We start from the raw sequence: 22,069 nt of genomic DNA, 5'->3' as shown, positions 1-22,069 counted from the left end.
GAAAAGTTTCAGATCAAGATTAGCATTTAGAAACAAGGGTTTTGTACATGTTGATAGCACACGAGAATGTGTAGAGTGTGTATATATGTTTAGCATGTTGAGGGACTTGTACAGATGGGCTGTGAGTTAGGTTCTTTTAATTGCCTTATACAATTTAACGAATAAAAAGGTTTTCGTGCCTTAACATCTTTATATTATGATAATCACGACATATCTACATTAAAATCAATGTGCAATTCCGGTTTTGGCCTCCACCGCCTTCTCACTTGTTCCCTTGTAACTTGTAACTCACTTGTAACACTTATATGCTGTGCTTCCTATTTTAACCTGCTATGTTAAATGGGATTCTTGTATTGTGATTTGTGTATTTGTACTCACTGAATTTGTGCGCCCCTTGAGGGACTTGAAGTAGAGGGGAGTAGAAATAGCCTAAGCTACTCTATCCCTTTGAGATGTATTTTTTTATTGTCTCAATAAACATACTTGAACTTGAAGTGGACTTTAATGTTTTTTCGGCAGCTTTATTTCCTTAGTTTCCGAGCTGTTTTCTTTACCGTGTATGTTGTAATAAACTATTCCTATATTTACAGTCGCTTCTTCCTGTGAAGATTATTAAACAATGGTGATTATAAGGGCGCGGAAGTTCAGCCTGGCCAGGGCCGCCAGCAGCCCTTGGGCCCGCCCCGGCAGCACCCAGTCTTTAATTTGGCACCTTTGTGGGACCTTGGTATAAGCCTATCATGTATATATACACACTGGCTGCCTGTCTCCCCTACACAATGATTTATTATTACCTATTATTTTATCGTTTAATTTAAATATTAAATAAAATAATTTATTTAATTATTATAGTATGTACTTAATAATTTAATAATAAGTAGTAAGTACATAAAAATAATTAAAAAGTACAGTTTAGTCATAGGAGATTCCTAGATTGGAATTCACTACCAAATTTCAATATCAAGTATTTTTAGTGTGAAATGCTGTTATTATATGCATAAATTGTTGTTTTAATAATATTACGCTTAACCACTTGGGCTGGACGGTAGAGCGACGGTCTCCTTTCCTACAGGTCCGCGTTCAATCCCCGACCGCTCAAGAGGTTGGGCACCATTCCTTTCCCCTGTTCCATCCCAAATCCGTATCCTGATCCCTTCCGAGTGCTATATAGTCGTAATGGCTTGGCGCTTTCACTTGATAGTTCCTCCACCCCTCCTGAATAATATTACGAGAGCAGTATTTACGGGCTATTCATGCCCGTGCCACCTCTTGGGTGGCTTAATCTTCATCAATCGAGAGCAGTACGTCCTAACCAGACGTTATATGATGATATCCTGAACAGTTAATAAATAAAAGTAATTGCGTAACTCGTTATCTAATACTTATCATAAATGGTATAAAACCTTATCATAAGCCAAGGGATTTGTAGATCAGTGTTTAAAGGGAATTCGGAAGTAATAATAATACAGCTGATGCCATCTGTCGGCAGAAGAGAACACTATCAACTAGCTGGTCAATAGTGGCCATAAGATACAGCTTACGCCATCTGTTGACATCAAATTACACTTATAACAAATTACCCTGCAAAGTACAACTAACGCCATCTCGTTTTTTTCCAACGCACTATAAATAGCCAAACAGCAACCCATAAGGTGGGTTGTTGTGCTCGGGTAGGAGGTTCCAAGCTCCGCCCACAAATGGTATGGGGTGCATAATAAATGGCATATCATTGGTAGAAACTCTTTGTTGACATTCACACAACAGCCAATCACAGGAAGGGATCAGCTAAAGGCTCCATCCACTTTATAAATCATCTTTATTTAGTACACCATCCTTGCTTATGACATTCTGCTTCAACTTTAATCTACCTAAAAAGTGAAATGCTAAGTATTTAAAAGTATTAATATAGTGATAATTAAATACTGCAGGATGTAACGAGTGTTACAGAAACATGGGCTGGCAACCTAACTTGTGACGTCATCAGTGGGTGTTGCCTCGCACAAATAATATCGGCGATACAATGCCTCCGTCCTCTTATTGCTCTACATTATTCAGTTAGATGGAAATTTCTGTCTTGTATAAAACAGAAATTGATATTTTTTGTACAACAACAAGGTTATTGAGCAAAAGGACGTATTTCTTATTTTGCGTTTTATTCATATAAGCGTTGGCATTCCCTGCAACAGCCAATCACAGGAAGGTATGTGTTGGAAACTCTGCCTTCAACAATGTTGATTCCTAATGAACTCTAACAATAAATTCGTTTAATAAACGAGTATTTAGGGTCAAGCTACAGATGAACATTATAGAATAACGGTGTTTTAGCTTGCAGCTTCGTTAGACAGAATCCCTGGTCTTAATTTTAAAAATAAAGAACTAGAAAGCGTATTTTATTGCTAACTTTTCGAGAAATAAATCCCAGTCTCATATTTGCGAACATTTATGCATTGATTTTTTGGCTTAAGTTCTTATCATAATCCCTTTTGCAATCTCAACACCATCTGGCTCGTATCTTGTAACTATCTTCGTTACTTAGCCTCAAAACCTTACATTTGTCTTACATATCCTCAACAGTAGATAAGAAAAGGTAATTGCAGAATTCTAGTTACCTAGCTAATACCAGGATGGTATAAAACCTTATTATAAGCTACCAGACGTATAGATCAGTGTTTAAAGTAATAATAATACATTATTATTAATGTAATAGTATTATTAAAATAATAGTAATACAGCTGATGCCATCTGTCGGCAGAAGAGAACACTATCAACTTTTTTTTTTTTTTTTTTTTTTCTTTTTAGCAGGGGTAATCCTGCGCGGGCCCTAAGCCTCTGGCTGGCCCACTAAGTGATGCTTGGTTCTGGTTTACCTGGGCGGAGGATGAGTATGTATGACCCGTATGGTCGCTTCAGTAAGATTTTGCCATATGTGTTTAACAACTTCCTCTGCTCTGTCGAATCGAAGGTGAAATCTTAACGGGTTTGTAACTGCGCACTGTGTTAGATAATGTTCCAGTGGTCTGTCGGGCATTTCTCCACAGTGTTGACATTTCCTCTCACCTTCCGGAACCCGTAAGCCTATTTCCCATGCACATGGGTATCCAAGCCTGATGCGATGTAAGTGCACTTCTGTTGTTCTACTGCCCCCTTTCATCAAACTAAGTGGTTCGTAGTTGGTGGAATTATTGTACCAACCCGCAGATCCTGATGTTGCAACTGCTGCGTCGTGGTCACTGTACAGCCTTCGCATTGCTCTGTTTCGAATCACTTTCTTCATCTGGGAGAGACTCGGTGGTATGGAAATGTCTACATTCCTCCTCTTAGTAGCAAGTTTTGCAGCTTCGTCTGCAATGTCATTACCTAATAGTCCCACATGACTTGGCACCCAGTTGATAAGCACCCGTCGGCCTTGTCGGTGGAGTGTGTGCATGAATGATAAGACATTGGTGATCAGATGGATGTTATCACATATGCGTTCCTGTTGCAAGGTTTCAATGGCGGTTCTCGAATCTGTATGGACGATAACATGTTGGCGGTGTTCAGCAAGAGCATGTTCCAAAGCCTTTTGAATGGCTAGCATCTCAGTCTGTAAAGTCGAACACCCATTTGAGAGCCTCCAACTATATACAGAGTTCCCTGCTTTAACTGCAGCTCCGGTTTCCTGTCCCTGCTGGTCTACTGACCCATCCGTGAAGTAAGTGAAGCTGTCGGATGCCATGTTTGCTTCTATATGCATCTGTGCAATGTGACGTAGCAGATGAGGATGTGTCCGGTTCTTCTTTCCGTCAAGAGCCATAATCTGAAAGTCCGCTGGCAGAGATTACCAAGGGGCTTGTATAACAAAGTCTGCATGTATGTCGTCGACACCCCTCTCAGTGACTGTGTTTGCCATATCGAACGTATCGATGGCGTTTATCGCACAATGGGTCCACCTGTTGCTATTGGAGGCTCTTCTGTCCAGAGTTAGTGCTCCAGTGATCAAATCTTTAAGTGAACTGATTCTAGGTCTAGTCAATATCTTGGTCAGCATGCACGCAGCAATCCCCTTTACCCTTATTTCAATCGACGTTAGCTTTGTCTCAAGTCTTAGGTTCAGGATTTTAGTCCATCTGGGAGCACCTGTTATGACTCGCAATGCATCATTTTGAAGAACCTCAACGTTTGCCCACTGACCAGGAGAAAGAGTGAGTAAGGCAGGCGCTGCATAATCAACCAGGGAACGAACGGCGTGTATGTAAAACATTCTCAACACTCTGTGTCCCGCTCCTAGACGGGGCCCTGTGATTGCTCTCATTATATTTATTCGTGACTTTGCTTTCTCCTTTAGATATTGAATTTGCTTATTGAATGTCATCTTAAAATCAATCCACACTCCGAGATATCGATATTGTGGAACCCACTGAAGGTTAATGTCCTGAATGCGTAGGTGCCTGTCTGGAGCCTTGCCACCTAGTCTCATCGCCTTAGACTTCTGTGCAGATATTTTTAGCCCTAAAACATTGCATTCAGATGTCACTTGATCTAAAGCACCTTGAGCTTTATTTAGAAGTGAAGGACCCGTAACGACTAATGCTAGATCATCAGCATAGCTTAGCAATGTAACCCCTTCTGTAAAGGATATGGTAACAAGGTTTTCCATAAGGATGTTAAAAAGACTAGGACTGAGGACTCCTCCTTGTGGAGTCCCATTCTCGTGCAAGTGGTAGTCCGACACTTGTCCTTGCAACTTCACTCTGGCATACCTGTGACTTAGGTAATCTTGAATCCATGCTAGCATTTTCCCCCTCACACCTTTTTTAACTAAGGTGTGTAGTATTACTGGCGGGCTTGCAAGTTCAAATGCTTATTCCAGATCAAGGAAGACCACTATAGCTGGACCCGAGTTAACTGTTCCTAGTAATGTTGCTATGCAGTTGGCAGTACCTACACCTCTAGTGAAGCCAAATATGTGTTTATGAAGATCTCCAGTCTTCCACAGTAGCCTATTTAAGACCATCCGTTCTGCAGTTTTACTAACGCATGATGTTAAGGAAATGGGTCTGTAATTGCCAGGTTCATTCGGCTTAGGAATCGGTATGATGTCTGCTTTCTTCCAAGAGGGCGGTAGTTTGCCTTGCTGCCAAGACGCATTGATGACGTCCAACATCCCTCGGTCTCCAGCAGGACCTGCATGTGCGATCATTGAGTACGTAATGTTATCAGCACCTGGTGCAGTGTCCTTACCACCCTTTTTGGCTCTGCTTAGTTCCTGTTCGGTGAAGGGACAGTCACATTCGTCATTTATAGCTATGCCCTCATGAATGACTGTCATCCTCTCTTGTTTTAAGTGTTCTTGCTGCCTTCGGACCATTGCAGGAAGCTGATATGAAGCTGTTCTTTCTGCAAATTGGAGAGCAAGTCTCTCAGCCTCCTGCAATGGTTGAATACATGCCTGTGGCCGGGCTGGTCGACCTGATATAGTTTTAATCTGACCCCATATCTTGCCAAGACTACTATGTTCATTTAGAGTTTGACACCACTCAAACCATCTTGCCTCCTTTACTTCTCGAGAAACTCGCCTTGCTTCAGATATCACCGCTCGTAGCAGAGTTCTTCCTTCTGGTGTGGGGTTTCTCTTTAGATGTTTTCTAAAGATATTGACTCTGTGGTTCTGTTCTTTAACGTCATTACTATAGAACCAATAGTTCTTTCGTTTCGTGTTACCTGTGATAATGATTGGAATAGCTGTGTTCGCAGCAGCTGCAACGGCTTCCTGCAGATTGGTCTCGTGAATGTTCAAATCCTCAGGTGGCGTGTACGTTGCATACCATTTTTCAAGTTCTTCCTGGTATACATTCCAATTGGCCTTTCCTAAATTCCACCGAGGCCGCGCAGGAGGTGTAGGAGGTCGTGCCAGGTTGAGTGTCGTGACAGTAGCATAGTGGTCACTAGTGATCACCGGGTCTACTTCCCACTTCGCCTGTTGCTGGAGTGCTGTGGAGATGAATGTAAGATCAAGGGAACCTCCTAGAATGTGAGTGGGTTCCCCAGTGTTGAGAAGGGTAATTTCAGGTACTTCTCGCAGAGCTGCAGCTAAATGGCGCCCATCTGCATTGGCTGGCCCAGTTGCACCTAACTCTGGATGATGAGCATTAAAATCTCCAGCAAGAATTAAATTTTCCTGCGTGGCCAAGGCAAGCACTGCCTCTGCTTCTAGTTTACGTCTAGGGGGCTTGTAGACGTTGTATATGAGGAGCTCAAAATTAGCCAAATTCACTGTAACTGCTAATACCTCTACTCCATCCCCACATGAAACCGAGTCTATTTTCTTGCTGGGTATGGTGTTTCGGACTAGGGTCATTAATCCTCTTAGTCTCCCCTGCTCATACGGGAGAACATAGTGCTGATATCCAGCTAATCTGAAGGATTTCGTGGCTGGGAAAAGAGTTTCTTCCAAAACGATTATATCTGCTTTCGTGCTGATTGCAGCCTCCTGAAGTGTGTGTTTTTTATTTCCAAGACCTTGTATGTTCCACTGCAGAATTCGTAATGGCCAGACGACGGGTTCGGTTGGTGTTGCTTGTTCTACTAGAACTCCTCCTCGGAATCGACCTCTATATTCTCCGCCTCGCAAGTCGTGTCGCTGCAAATCGGACTGCATTGATAGTTCGTGGTCATCCCCGACGTTGTTGGAATCTGTGCATAACTGTGGTCCATCGCTATGTTGTTGGAAGCGCTGCAGGTCGGACTGCATTGATTGTCCGTGGTCAACCCCGGCATTGTTGGAATCTGTGCAGAACTGTGGTCCATCACATTGTTGTTGGTATTGCTGCAAGTCGGACTGCATTGATTGCTCGCTGCCGTTTCTTGTGTTGGCGGAACCTGCGCATCTCTGCTGTTCAATACGTCTTTGTTGGCGTTGCTGCAGATCAGACTGCATTGGCTGTTGTTGTCTGTCTCCTGTGTTGGAAGATTCTGTTGATCGTGGGTGGTCACTGCGTCTTGCAGTTGCGTTTGTGAATGTCGATGTTCCGGTGTCTTGACTAGCCGACTGTTGTCGGTAGTCAGTATGTCCAAGTTGCGTTGTTTGTCCTCTTGTGCTCCATCCTGTCGGAGACTGTCTATTTCTCGTGTAACTGTGGTCTGCTGCACGATCTTGTCCATTATCACACAAGTGATGTCTTGAGTCTGTTGTTGTGAGGCGTTCTGCGTCATCTGTAAGCAATTGATAATGGTCTCTGCCATGATCTTCACGATGGTTTGCAGCTGGACCTCGGTAAAACTGTATAGCTGGGGAGTAGATTCCGAAAGTAAGTGTTTTCTGCTCATTTGCACTTGCTGGACTTCTGCAACACTTTCGTGTAATGTCTGATTCGGAATTGACAGATTCGGGAAATTTTGCTCTGTGAGAGCGGGTGGCTGTTGTGGCTGTGCACGAGTGTTCCAGACGGTGGTGTTGGTGGATGTACCGCTGGTCAGTGTGTTGACCCTGGCCTGAGCTGTCTGCACTTTTTGTTTCCGTGCAGAGCAGGTTGTGCTCCAGGCATGATGTTTGCCTCCACAATTTGGACATTTGGCTGTTGTGGTCTGGTTTGCCTTGTGCTTGGCAATACAGTCTTTGGTGGGATGTCTCAGGCTGCACACTCCGCACCTCTCCTGTCCTGTGCAGCGTGACTGATGGTGGCCGTATTTCTGACACCTGAAGCAGCGTAGGGGTTCCGGGACGTATGGCCTCTGTCGGTATGTCCCCCAATTTCCAAGACCGAAAGTTTCCGGCACATGTCCCATGACGGTCACCAGAACCTGACGCGTCGCTGCCTTGTCTACTTTCGTGTGGCAACGTTCCGCACTCAGGACTTGCTTGTGTTCTAGCACTGGATCCAGGGGAAAGTCGATTGGGTATCCCAAAAGCACGACTCGTGTGCGTCGTTCTGAAGGGTCCAGCTTTACCAAGCACACAGGTTTCCCCTGCAGGACTCTTACCTTCTCTAAGTAATGTGCAGTCTGTTGGTCTTGAGGTGTCAGTATTATTTCTCCCTTCAGGTTGACTGTAATGGAAAGTTTGAGCTCTGGTTGTTCTTTTTCCATCGCCGTTACTACTCCATATGCTGTAGGAAAGTGGTCGGTCTGCATGATCCTGAATTTCGGAAGAAGTGCAGAGGCTGGCGATGTCTGGTGTGAGACTGGTGGTGTCCTTCCCTGTCCCATACTGCTGTCCTGCGGCTGGGCTGTGGAGAGAGGAACAATGGCCGACATTGGCTGGCGTGAAACCGGTGGTGTCCTCTCCTGACTCACACTGCCGTCCCGCGGCAGCGTTGCGGACAGAGAAGCATTGACTGACACTGGCTGGTGTGTGATTGACGCTGTCCTCTCTAGGTCCATTACGTCCGCTGACTTGCTGGTAGAAGCAAGTGGGAAAGCCTCGATAGCAGTTTTCTTTGGGGCCTGCTGCACATCGGTCCCCCGTCCTTCCTCGTCCGAAAGCTGCTTCCATTCCCTCTTGCGCTGAGCCTTCCCCATGGCTCTCTACACGTAGTGAGAACCGACTCAAACCACCGGAGCAGCAGGCGACACGTCCTCACTGCACGGTAGCTCAGGAGCAACTCCCACTATCAACTAGCTGGTCAATATATAGTGGCCATAAGGTACAGCTTACGCCATCTGTTGACATCAAATTACACTTATAACAAATTACCCTGCAAAATACAACTAACGCCATCTCTTTTTTTTCCAACGCACTATAAATAGCCAAACAGCAGCCCATAAGGTGGGTTGTTGTGCTCGGGTAGGAGGTTCCAAGCTCCGCCCACAAATGGTATGGGGTGCATAATAAATGGCATATCATTGGTAGAAACTCTTTGTTGACATTCACACAACAGCCAATCACAGGAAGGGATCAGCTAAAGGCTCCATCAATTTAATAAATTATCTTTATTCAGTACACCATCCTTGCTTATGACATTCTGCTTCAACTTTAATCTACCTAAAAAGTGAAATGTTAAGTATTTAAAAGTATTAATATAGTGATAATTAAATACTGCAGGATGTAACGAGTGTTACAGAAACGTGGGCTGGCTACCTAACTTGTGACGTCATCAGTGGGTGTTGCCTCACACAAATAATATCGGCGATACAATGACTCCGTCCTCTTATTGCTCTACATTATTCAGTTAGATGGAAATTTCTGTCTTGTATAAAACAGAAATTGTTGTTCTTTTGTACAACAACAACAAGGTTATTGAGCAAAAGGACGTATTTCTTATTTTGCATTTTATTCATGTAAGCGTTGGCATTCCCCACAACAGCCAATCACAGGAAGGGATCAGCTATAGGTGCCATCCACTTAGTAAATCATCTTAGTTCAGCCCACCAGTCCTGCTTTTGGAATTCTGCTTTAACTTTAATTTACCCAAAAAAGTGAAGTGTTAATTATTTAAAGTGTTAATTAAATATTGCAGGATATAACAGATGTTGTATAAAATGGGCTGGCTACCTAACTTGTGGCGTTATTATTGGGGGTTGCCTTGACACAAATAATGATACACTGCTCTGCCCTCTTATTCGAGTAAATTATTCAGTTAGATGGAGATTTCTGTCAGGTGTAAAACAGAACTTGTTCTTTTTCACAACAACCTTGTTGCTATGCACAAGGACCTATTTCTTAGTTTAAATTTTATTCATAAAAGAGTGTTGGTATTCCCCGCAACAGCCAATCACAGGAAGGTATTTCTGGAAGCTCGGCCTCCTTATGGACTCAGCACATCGCTCTAGCTCATGGCTCTCTGTTTCATCTCTTGTATATACAAACTATGACTTTTTTCGATTACTGTTATAATTAATAATATGAGATATAAAAGTTTTTACACAAAATGGCTAAATTTTGCCATTAAATGGACTTTGTCTGGTATACATACAAACATACACCAATTTATTACCATTCATCCATTATTAATTTCAAATGTAATGTATACTACTATCTAGTTTTTTCCTCTCGCCATTACTTTGTGCAATATTTGAAAGTTGTCTGTTTATTTATCGATCTATCTATTATCTTGTATTTATATTTACAAGTTTCTGTGCTTGGACGATAACTCTGCATTGAATAGGAACTAATTTATTAAATAATATTATTTAGTATTAATTAATATTTACAATTATTATTAATTACAATTATTTATAGCTTAGTTACTTTCATGTAACTCGCAATCGTACATTCTTAACATTAATAGCCCAAATTAGCACATCTTGCTTTTAAATTAGCCCAAAACGTAGTAAGTAGCGAAATTAAAAATTTGAGAGCGCGGGGCTCTCAAAAATAGCCCATTTCGCTATTTGTAGCCCAATCTGGCAACACTGCTCCCTACACACGCTTCCTGGCGCTCCCTCCCCGTCCCTCACCCCCTGCCTCCCTCTCCCTCACCTCGTTCTCCCCCTCCCTCACCTCTTGCTCCCCCTCCCTCTCCCTCACCACGTGCTCCCCCTCCCTCACCATTCTCCCCTCCCCCTTCCTTATTTTGCGACATCCCTCCCTCACCCATCTCTATTCCTTCCTTCACCCTACACTTGCTCCTCCCTTACCCTGTGACTTCCTTCCCTCACTTGTCATTACAAAATTTGGTCCCCGTGGCGCAGTGGTAAGACACTCGCCCGGCACTTCGCGAGCGCTTGGGCCTGGGTTCGTAGCCTGGCCGGGGAGAATTGACTGGGCGCCAATCCTTACCTGTAGCCTCTGTTCACTCAGCAGTGAATAGGTATATGGTTGTTAAACATGTTATAGCAGGTCGCATTCTAGGGAAAATTAGGATTAAGGACCTGCCTGCAACGCTATGCGTGCTAATGGTTTTACAAGAATGTAAGAAGTCTTGTATATATAAATAAAAATTCTCTATTTGTGATTTTTCATACTTTCTATAAGATGGACTACATATAATCATGTGCAATAAAATAAAGTGAATAAAATCATGAAGGGAGGTGAATAGTAATGCAGAGGCAGCACAGGTGATGCAGTAAGAGCCTTTTTCAGTGACGTGAGACGCTTTGCTACTTCAGTTTGTTATACATTTATTCGATCAAGTTTCTTGAATGCTCCTTGACACTAGTATGACCCCTGAGGGACCAATTGAAATATTCCCTGTATAATCAGTGTCAATGTTGAGCGGCCTAACTAATACTGATCTTTGTCAACAGCCATAGTGGGTCTTATCATAGAGCACAACAATGTGTCCTATTCATAAAGCTTGTCATAAAATTTCAATCATTTTATATACATTATATTGTACAGAATTCTACAGCTGTGTAACCACCAATACTTTCAATGGTATAATGGGGTAAATTAAATTATATGATGACCAAGCCAAATATTTTATTCCCTAGAAGCCACAAATTAGTTAACTGGATACAGGTAACAAAAAATATGAAAATATAACAAATGTGATAACATTAAGGCCTATTTGCTTGTAGTACTAAACCTAGTTTTATATCACATACAATAATTAACAGACCTATCACCAAGAGCAAACATTTTAGGAAACTGAACATTTGTTGAATACAGTATTTATTAGCATTAAATATTAAGCTGGGAAAAATAAATAGGACATCTTTCTACAGTTTTTTGTATATTTTCCTGATATGCAGTAGAGTATAATGTACTAGTTTACCAGATGGAGGATGCTCGAGTGAGATGATAGGGACATGGTCATAGGGAGATCAGAGGGGGGCTTGCCTGATAGTGATCAGAGGTGGATTGGCAGATCAGAGGGATTAGGAAGTACAGTAGTAGGTAGAGAGAAATTAGGCAGAGGTGGCCCAAAGGAAGATTAAAAGGTGGCTGGCAGATGGAATTCCAAGAGCAGGCATAAATGAAAGGATATGTTACTCCTCCCATCTCAATATTGTTTATGTATACTATACTTCAGTAGATCATTCTACCTTTAAAGTTTCATTAGTAAGCCTAGCTAACCTTTATGAAGACTTGATCTTGCCTTGGAAAGTTAATAATAGATAATCTATTCGGTAACTTGATTTAGATTTTAACAACCCTAAATTTGACTAACACATTTTACAGCTTAATTTTAAAGCTTTGTAAAGCTTCTAGACAATGTAAATTTAATGTAACAAAATACAGAGCATGACCATAGTTATGTAAAGACTTGAAAACAAATCACATGACAACTATTATTCTTGTATTGAAACAACGACAAGATATTGCACTATTAATACTGTACTAATGCCACCATGAGTGTTATTCCAAACTTAATACAAAGAGTAATTGAAATGTCTAATGGAACACATTTTGAAAAATCCTAAATGACAAAGCATTTCACAATGGTTAGAGAGTATACTGGTAGACCTTGGATGTGTGAGAGCACTTCACTAGTATTCGTCTCATTGATGGTTCTTTTCATTGATTAGTGAAACTGCAGGATAACTCAATCTAATTTATGCATCCCTATAATTCTAACTAAAAATCATATACATTTAGATTTTGGATGCGCTTTGCACATAGTATATATTCGTGCATGTTCTGCATGTGAAAATTTAAACATGAATAAGCTCCCCATCCTATTTTTTATTTTTCCATTACTGTATATGCCTATATCATGTTTTGCTTCCCATTATATGCCTATATCATGCTTTGTTTCCCATTATACACCTTTATTCGTGTTTTTTCCATAGTCTGAATTGTTTGCACAAAGCATAACCTACCACATACTGTACACTATACTTTATTACATGCTACCATCACAATTATACACCTGAAATCTGGACATCCAATTAAAAAAAATCTGCATGAATTTTTTTATTTTGGTTAGAAACCCTAAACATAAATTGGAGCTACAACTATACTGTAGTACATAATATTTATTTGCCGTTCATAACAGAGATGAAAAATATCTAAATGTATCTTATTTGCTTTTATATTCTTGCAGATCGTTAACACATACCACATCTTGCCCTCATACTCCAGATGGTTGTAACTATCAGGAACCAAATACTTTTTACACCTGGACGTTTTAGCATTTTTGGCAACTTAAATATATACTCTTAGTTTTACTTGTGGCAATAGTGATTAAACCTTCCTTGTAAATCTCTTCCTATTCCTTGGTGTATTTGATAGTAATCATGTACCCCCCCTTTTCTTTCCGCCATGGGATTCAGCTCAATTTTGCTAAACTTATTTACAATACTCATATAGTTCAGCTCTAGTAACCCTATTTAGTATAATGCACTCGTTGAACCTTGATATGTTTCTTCTGTCGAGGGCACAAGAGCACTGTTGCATATTATTAATTTAGTTTTACAAATGTTGGAATTTTTTCATTCAAACATTCCTTCAAAAATTCAAACATCCCGCTAATTTACCTTGGGATTCTGCTTCCTCATTCATCTCCCATTTCATATATTTCATTCCCTACATTGTCCAATCCCAGTATTTTGTATGTTATGATGAGTACAGTATATGTTTGCTGGTTTGATTAGTCTTAGGTATGCATGCTATGGACCCACTCACAAGTAGTAACAGCCTGGCTAGCCAGGTGGTCACCAGGGAATCCTTAGACAAGGCTACCAGACACAAACATGTATGGTGTGTATGTGTAATGTAAATATATACAGTATATACAGTATGTGTGTATTATATATATATATATATATATATATACATATATATACATATATATATATATACATATATAATATATATACATATATAATATATATATATATATATATATATATATATATATATATATATATATATATATATATATATATATATATATATATATATATAATATATGTATAATCAAATAAATTAAATATTTAAAGTGTTATGTCTTAATATGATACATACACAATATTATGAAAAAAATGACCATATATCTACTAAATTGAAAGGATACATGAAATACAGCTTCATGAGAGGGTGAGATGCTAATACTGTACTGAATTAACTAATCTAACAATTGTATGCTAACTATACTGAAATGAATAAAAGCACAACTGCATGGAAATTTTCACACTTCTCGATCCTTGACGGAGCCATCTTCCATGCCAAAGTAGGCAATCTTTGCCATTCCCACAAACAAGCCTGTTTCTACAACACCTACAAAGAAAATGTTAAATTTATTAAAACAAGAGCCATTAGTAAAATCAGATTTAAAAAAAAATTAAAAGAATTTGCTAATGTTTGTTTATTGCAATAGATTTTAAATAAAATATTCAGAGTGCATTTCTGGCAATCAGAGTAATGCAATAATGTTACTGTTTAAACAATGAAATTACTTACCAGGAATCATTTTAATCTGTTGATTAACTTTCTGCCAATCAAAGGTCCTATCAAACACCCAGTCCAAAATAAAGTTCCCATTGTCTGTCACAACAGGACCCTGAAATTAAGATATTTTTTTTTAAATAACATACACAACTTTTGTTACATTTGCAAATTAAATATTCACCTCTCTGAATTGACCAGTTGAAAATGTTCACCTTTGAGTTAACATTTCAAAAGATTAAAGCAACAGTGGTAGTCTTAAAATAAATATTTTGCTACCTTATAACATAAGACATTTTACATACTTCAGAAAATCTGAAATGGCTTTATCACAAAATGACTCACTTCACCCACCCTCCTTATCTTATTTTTTCCCATTTATTTATCCCTCCTCTCCTTCCTCCCAACTAGCAAGATGAAGCCTCACAGCATTGAAAGAAATGGGATCAATCAAATACAGCAGAGAGTTATCCAAACTCCTGTCAAGAAAAGTTGTAATGCCACTCATCCACTCCCAATGATATGGAACTATGGAACATGAGCGGTCCACACATTGTCTAGTGTTGTACCAATGATTACTGTGCTTTATTTCTACACTATCATGCACACACACAGAGGAATTGACAGGGTGGATAAAGACAAACTCTTCAGCACGGGTGGGACACGAACAAGGAGACACAGGTGGAAACTTAGTACCCAGATGAGCCACAGAGACGTAAGAAAGATTTTTTCAGTGACAGTAGTTAATAAATGGAATGCACTAGGAAGTGATGTGGTGGAGGCTGACTCCATACACAGTTTCAAATGTAGATATGATAGATCCCAGTAGGCTCAGGAATCTGTACACCAGTTGATTGACAGTTGAGAGGTAGGACCAAAGAGCCAAAGCTCAGCCCCCGCAAGCACAATTAGGTGAGTAAACAATGAATTTTGTATAATTATATGCAACTTACTGCTTTAGCTTTAGCCTGTCTTAATACAGCTCTTCCACCGAGCTCCATCTCAATTTTTAGCTGAACTGGACGATATGCCATTGGAACAACTTCAATTGGAATTCCTTTTGTCCATTGTTCACCTAGAGATGTCGAGTCCTTCCTGGTAAACGAGATTTTATATTATATTTTCACGTACTGTATTAGTAAATCAATCCTCAATTAAGCAATGAGTTTGTGTAGTACAGCAAATACCACAAGTAAAAATGTGTACTGGTTCACCAACAAAATATGTACATTATTTAAACCCCAAATTAATGCAGTCATAACCTACTTGGTAAGTATAATGAAACCCATTAAAATAGTATATGCAGTCATAACTAGCTTGGTAAACATATGGAGATACAGGGAAGGCAACCACCTCTCAAGACCAAACATTCCCTTCCAGCACAGGGAAAATAGAAAACAATGATGGGAAAGGGTAGTCACTGAAGCCCAGAAAGTGGCACTTCATTACACATGATGCTCTATTTCTGGACTGGTCCTTCCCCCCCCTTGGTACATCTCATTGTCTTCTTCCACTTGGCACCTCAAAGAAGGACTAATGCTACATTATTTATAATAAGGTTCTTTCCCATGACAGTAGTAACCATGACAAGAGGACCTGGACATCCACCAGGGGACATGCCACATCAGTGCCAATAATGATGTGGCATATCCTGAAGGAACTGTACTGCCACTGTTATGTGAGAACTCCTTAAGCTTTGGGTTCTAACTTGATGACATGGAGCATTGTCAGGTGTGTGTGTGTACATGAGGCACGTTTTCTAGAGAATATTATTGGCTGACTGAATGTTACTCCCTGGCTAATTATTCAAAAGAATTGAGTCATAGTGGTAAGGAAGCATGGTACTGTACTGTGAAAGGACATCAGGAAAAGATCCCTTTGTGAACCACAAGAAATATCCAATGTGATAAGACACCCAGCTGCACAAACAATGCTTCATACACTATAAGCCCCAGCCTCATACCCAAAATTAAATTTAACCAAGAGTCAGGCAAAGAATGAAGCCTGGAAACATGATTACAGCACTAAAATATAAGGAACCTCATTGTTCATGCTGGGCCTATTGACTCAAGCTTATTGACTCCATGACCTGAGGTCACAATCCCGGTGGTGAAGACACCCTGGCATGAAAAAAACGACAAGCACTAACATACTTGAACCAACAACCTATTTGGCACCAGAGAAGCACAAGCTGGCCTGATAATTAAAAAAACTGGCATTAAATGTAATGAAACTCCATTTTCTGTGTGAGCCCCGAAGGCTCCTCGAAGGTATTGGGCTAATGTGTGATATATTAGACCAGGGCATGTCTATGGAGTTCAGCCTACCGGGGACCACGAGCCAGAACCTGGCCCCCCCCCCTCAGAGAGGTTTTAGGGAGCAATGACCCTGGATAACCCTCCTTGTGGTTGGGCATTTTCCCTATCTGACATCGACTAGGGTTAGGCACCCAGAAAGGTAGACATAACTAAAACAAACCCCACATGTTAAGAAAATTACAAATGAAAATTACAAACCGAAAAGAGAGGCAGAACTCCCTTGAATCCCAAGGAAACTAGCAAACGTCGCACTTGACTGCCACACTGCTCATCCGCGCAGTCCTCCCCTCCCCCCGCCGGCTACCTAGCACTCCAGTTCGAAGGTAAGCATCAAACAACGCGAAAAACTGCCGACTGGAGGGAGGGAGGGTTGCGAGGGAGTCTCTGGGGCTCACACAGAAAATGGCGTTTCATTACATTCAACACTAGTTTTCTGTCTGGAGCTCTTACAGCTCCTTGGAGCTACATACCCAAAGGTAAGGAAAAGAGGGACTAACCCGGAGGCAGCCGCCACATACTCCTCAATGCGAAGTTGAGACAACTGGCTATAACTTGCGATCCAATGCTATACAGGAATGCCCAAGAGCAGGAACGTTATCCAAATAACAGGTGGCCAGGACCCTGTTTGGCCTCCAAAATCCCTGCGCTCAAAAATCAGCCCAAGACATGTTGCCAAACATGGCAGCCAATGCAGCAAACTTCCTAATGTCATGGACACGAGGATAGATCAGAGGCTGGCTGGACTTAATAACCCTGCATACGACCTGGGAGACCCGAGCCCTGGAACAAGGAATGAAGGGAAACCGGATCAACCCAAAGCACTTTCCCAGCCACCGAAGTCAAAGCGCACAGATAACACACAAGAGCCGCAACCGGAAACAACACATGATGCACCCCAGGCCTGACCAACCAAGCATCAACGACTCAAGGACCCCTCCGGAAAGCAGCCATCTCGTTCTTTGCCAGAAAAGAAGAAGGCTGCAACCGAAAAAACCGACCACCAGAACCAAAAAGAGCAGAAACCCGTGCCAGAGGAGAGCACGAAGCTCATCGACCCGATCCCCAGAGGCCAATGCCAACAAAAACAGAGCCATGGAAAACAATCTTGAACCGAAGAGGCCACCACAAACCGAAGAGTGGAGAGATAGGAGAGCACCCTGTCCAAGGACCAGGATGGCTCAGGTAGCACATGAGCAGGCCAGAAGTGAAACAAAGCAAGAGAAGGCTTACAGAACAGGGCAGAAGTGACTAAGTGACAAATCAACAATTTACAAATATGCAGCACATTGTTTTTCAAGTAAGTATCCATCATCAACCCTCAGATTATTTAATTTTAAAAATATATTTTGTGATATTAGCATGCATTCCTAGAAACTCACAGTCCTGAAAAGTACCTCAAGATACAACAAGATAATAGTGATGTCATTTCACCTATTTACCTTGCATTACTTATTTGTAATATTTTGTAATTTCACAAACACAATGATTAGTGTTCTTGCAATTCTAATGTCATGCACAAGTGAGTGCATACACACGCCTTCAAGCATAACACCAAAAACATGGGTCATCACAATGCATTATATAATATTTTGAATATAGTGTATAATCAAATTCAAATGTATTCTCACCTGTAATCAGCAACTACTATAAAGAGTTTGGCTGCAGCAGCAACAATTTTTTCTTGCAGCTGACATCCACCACCCCCTTTAATAAGGGTTAATTTAGCATCTGCTTCATCAGCACCATCAATGGCCACATCCAACTGAAAATAACCACATGTTGACAATAATGAAGTACCCTTTTTCGGTGGACATTTCCCCAGCAGCTACCCTAAGCTTCTTAGTCAACACCAGACCTCAAAGACCCACCCATTGCCTACCTAGAGCCAACATTACAATGTGGCTTACTGTATAAGGTGAGGGGAGGCTCACACTACGAGGTGAGGGGAGGCTCACACTACGAGGTGAGGGGAGGCTCACACTACGAGGTGAGGGGAGGCTCACACTACGAGGTGAGGGGAGGCTCACACTACGAGGTGAAGGGAGGCTCACTATGAGGTTTAAAGTGTAGGTACACTAAAAGGTTTTAGCAAGTCACCAAACAAACTGACAGTTATTTCATAATTTTATTTCCAAAACTGAAAACCTAGACAACTTAAAGTAAAAAGTGGTACAGTTAAAGTACAACAAAATGAAAGCACACACAGGATGGAGTAGATTTGCTTCAAGTTACTATGCTCCAGTAAACAATAACAGAACAAATATCTAACCTGAGGTGTAATCTCAAGATCTGACAGCTCCAAATCATGATTAATTATCAGTTGTCTAGCTTGGAATGATGTAGGAACACACAGCACCTTCAGACCTTCTTTATGCACACGCTGAGCTGTAAGAAATACTAGTTAATATTCTTACCAAAATTATACATATAAATATGGACATACAGTAGAGGGAGAGGATCAGCATGGGTGCTAAATGGTAGGAAGATGCAGGTGGTTGTGGTAGAAAGATGCAGGTGGTTGTGGTAGAAAGATGCAGGTGGTTGTGGTAGAAAGATGCAGGTGGTAGTGGTAGAAAGATGCAGGTGGTAGTGGTAGAAAGATGCAGGTGGTAGTGGTAGGAAGATGCAGGTGGTTGTGGTAGAAAGATGCAGGTGGTAGTGGTAGAAAGATGCAGGTGGTTGTGGTAGGAAGATGCAGGTGGTAGTGGTAGAAAGGTGCAGGTGGTTGTGGTAGGAAGATGCAGGAGGGATAGGCTTGGATGGTGCCAGTAGGATGAGAGTGGGAAGATGTAGGTTGGTAGCACTTAACTCTCTCACTTTCACTGCAGCACACTAGAAATTTTTTTTTAAAGATGTTAGAAAACTTGGGAAAACTAATATTTTTGTATATGCTTTTATATTACATTTCTAGTAAGAACAAGACCTGCTCCTTCCAGTTATACTATTAAAGTTGGTAAAAGTTAACTGTTGCATTAAAACAGTTGGGAAAAATTGTCTCCATTTTCTAACAGAAAATATAGCCAAAATTACTCAGTTCCAGGCCACGTATGTTCCCAAGCTAAACACCCAACGTTAAATAATGAAACATCTCTGATCATATCAGTTGCGGAAGCTTTGTTTGGTCTACTAGAGACCAGAGTCAAAATGTGGTCCCCTCACAGATTCTCTGAAAGTAGGTGACACTACCATCCCACCAGGAAAACATCTAGCAAGTCTGTAAACCAGGCAGACCAGTGTTTGGTTCAATGAAACCAAAGCCTCAAAACCATCAAATGAACTCTCTTAACAATGTAAACAAATGATTGAATCACTCGAAACACGCACATCATCATTACCACTACCCCTCCACTAGTTGGGAGGATGGGGAAGGCCCAGAGATTCAAGTGCCCAATGGTCTATGAAGCCAGCTCTGGAGCAGATGCACAAATGAAACCCATCCAACTGACAACCAGTAAGGGAGGGAATTGGCAAGCCACCAGGGCTGACCCAGAGAGGTGTCTTTAACTACTGAACATTCAACCCTCTGGGCTGTATTAAGTATTCTCCAGTGTCCCAACATGAAGAATTTTACAAGTTCCTGCCATGCTGGTTGGAATTTTACTTAAACCGCAGCAGATACTAAAACCAGAGGAAAGAAGGATTTTGCCCTAGAAAGAAGCAGAGTGGGCTAGCTCGGAAAATTAATTTACATAAAACTAGGGGTTACCGAATAGGAAAGCAATATTGTACAGTACAGTATATACATACCAAGTCTTTCAACTGCATAAACAACAGTGGACCCACTTCCAATCCCAACTCGGTGAGCATCCTAAAAGAAAGAGAAAAAAGTGTACAGCATTAATGAGCTACTACACTAAAATTTTAAATATAAAAGAATACAAAAAATTATGCAAGACTAAATACATGTACCTTCATACAATTACATGCTAAATTTGCCTAATCTAGTCAGAGTAACCTAATTTCAGTGTAAATGGTACATTCACAAATTCACTAATCCTTATAGCATTTCAGTTGCTCACTCTGACAATGTTTTTTTTTTTTTTTTTTTTTTTTTTTTTTTGAGATATATACAAGAGTTGTTACATTCTTGTACAGCCACTAGTACGCGTAGCGTTTCGGGCAAGTCCTTAATCCTACGGTCCCTGGAATACGATCCCCTGCCGCGAAGAATAGTTTTTTCATCCAAGTACACATTTTACTGTTGCGTTAAACAGAGGCTACAGTTAAGGAATTGCGCCCAGTAAATCCTCCCCGGCCAGGATACGAACCCATGACATAGCGCTCGCGGAACGCCAGGCGAGTGTCTTACCACTACACCACGGAGACTGTTCTCCAGTGATGTGCTCTTTGACATGATCTGCTCACACACACTGCACGCTGACATGATCTGCTGACCCACACTGCACGCTGACATGATCTGCTGACCCACACTGCACGCTGACATGATCTGCTGACCCACACTGCACGCTGACATGGTCTGCTGACCCACACTGCACGCTGACATGGTCTGCTCACCCACACTGCACGCTGACATGGTCTGCTCACCCACACTGCACGCTGACATGGTCTGCTCACCCACACTGCACGCTGACATGGTCTGCTCACCCACACTGCACGCTGACATGGTCTGCTCACCCACACTGCACGCTGACATGGTCTGCTCACCCACACACCCCAATACATTACTTGCACATACGGGCAGGGTAGAAATGCCAGGGCAGTAAACCTTAATATTTCTCACCTTGATGTGATTGTCAACTGCTCTATAAGCAGCTGCCTTCTTAGCACTCTCGACCTGGTCCATGGCCGCCTGGGTCACCTGCCTGCAGCCTTGGTGGGCGGAGAAGAAGGTGAAAGTCTGACCAATTCCACCTTTCAGAATTCGTGTGTTGTGATATACAACCATGGTGTTGCATCTTGCCAATATTCTCGCCTTACATATATCAAACACAAAACAATATATTAAAGGTTATTTGTATATTTACCTACTTTAAAATATAGTTTTCTATTGCCATCAAATTAATTTTTTCCGATACATGCGCCAAAGTCTTATTCACAAAATGCTTTCCCTGGGGAAAGTTGCCCGAAGCGCTATGCGCATTAGTGGCTTTAGGTATTGTATGTATTAACTCTATCTATGTATTAGTGGCTTTAGGTATTGTATGTACTAACTATCTATGTATTAGTGGCCTTAGGTATTGTATGTACTAACTCTATCTATGTATTAGTGGCTTTAGGTATTGTATGTACTAACTCTATCTATAAATCCAACATTATGTTTGTAACTCTTAATCATTGTATGTACTTTTACCTGAATAAAAATTTGAATTTGAGGAAATTTGCTTACCCTTTACATATACCTGAATTTATATGAAGCCACTATCTCTCTCATGGTATCGACGAGGACAGGAAGCCGGCGGCTTGTAAAAGGTCCCCATTTGTCGTGATGGTTTTATCTAGCTGGATTTTAAAATTCAGCAGTTTTGGCATTTACAGCTTCGGA

At 41.2% G+C, this 22,069-nt stretch overlaps 1 protein-coding gene across 1 annotated transcript; it reads right to left on the bottom strand.

Annotated features, from left to right (window-relative positions):
- Positions 1–13,759: 13,759 nt before the first annotated feature.
- Positions 13,760–21,494, bottom strand: Rpi (Ribose-5-phosphate isomerase). The gene is made up of 7 exons (XM_045751888.2): positions 21,308–21,494; positions 20,314–20,374; positions 18,836–18,951; positions 18,195–18,328; positions 15,202–15,343; positions 14,264–14,363; positions 13,760–14,080 (listed from the first exon to the last, which is right to left on the bottom strand). The coding sequence occupies exons 1-7, from the start codon at positions 21,470–21,472 to the stop codon at positions 13,992–13,994; spliced, it is 807 nt and encodes a 268-aa protein (XP_045607844.1). The 5' UTR covers positions 21,473–21,494; the 3' UTR covers positions 13,760–13,991.
- Between the last annotated feature and the right edge of the window lie 575 nt (positions 21,495–22,069).

The sequence above is a fragment of the Procambarus clarkii genome, chromosome 82 (genome assembly GCF_040958095.1).
Source record: "Procambarus clarkii isolate CNS0578487 chromosome 82, FALCON_Pclarkii_2.0, whole genome shotgun sequence".
Lineage (NCBI taxonomy): Eukaryota > Metazoa > Arthropoda > Malacostraca > Decapoda > Cambaridae > Procambarus > Procambarus clarkii.
The sequence above is the reverse complement of the archived record's forward strand: the minus strand, read 5'-3'. Positions and strand labels throughout refer to the sequence as shown.

What these genes read in the sequence shown, in the direction of transcription:
- Rpi (XM_045751888.2), bottom strand. Translation starts at nt 21,472, where the DNA reads ATGGTTGTATATCACAACACACGAATTCTGAAAGGTGGAATTGGTCAG. An exon ending in ATAGTAGTTGCTGATTACAG is followed by an intron (nt 15,344 to 18,194) that starts GTGAGAATACAT and finishes CTCGTTTACCAG; the next exon opens with GAAGGACTCGACATCTCTAG. An exon ending in ACAGATTAAAATGATTCCTG is followed by an intron (nt 14,081 to 14,263) that starts GTAAGTAATTTC and finishes TTTTCTTTGTAG; the next exon opens with GTGTTGTAGAAACAGGCTTG.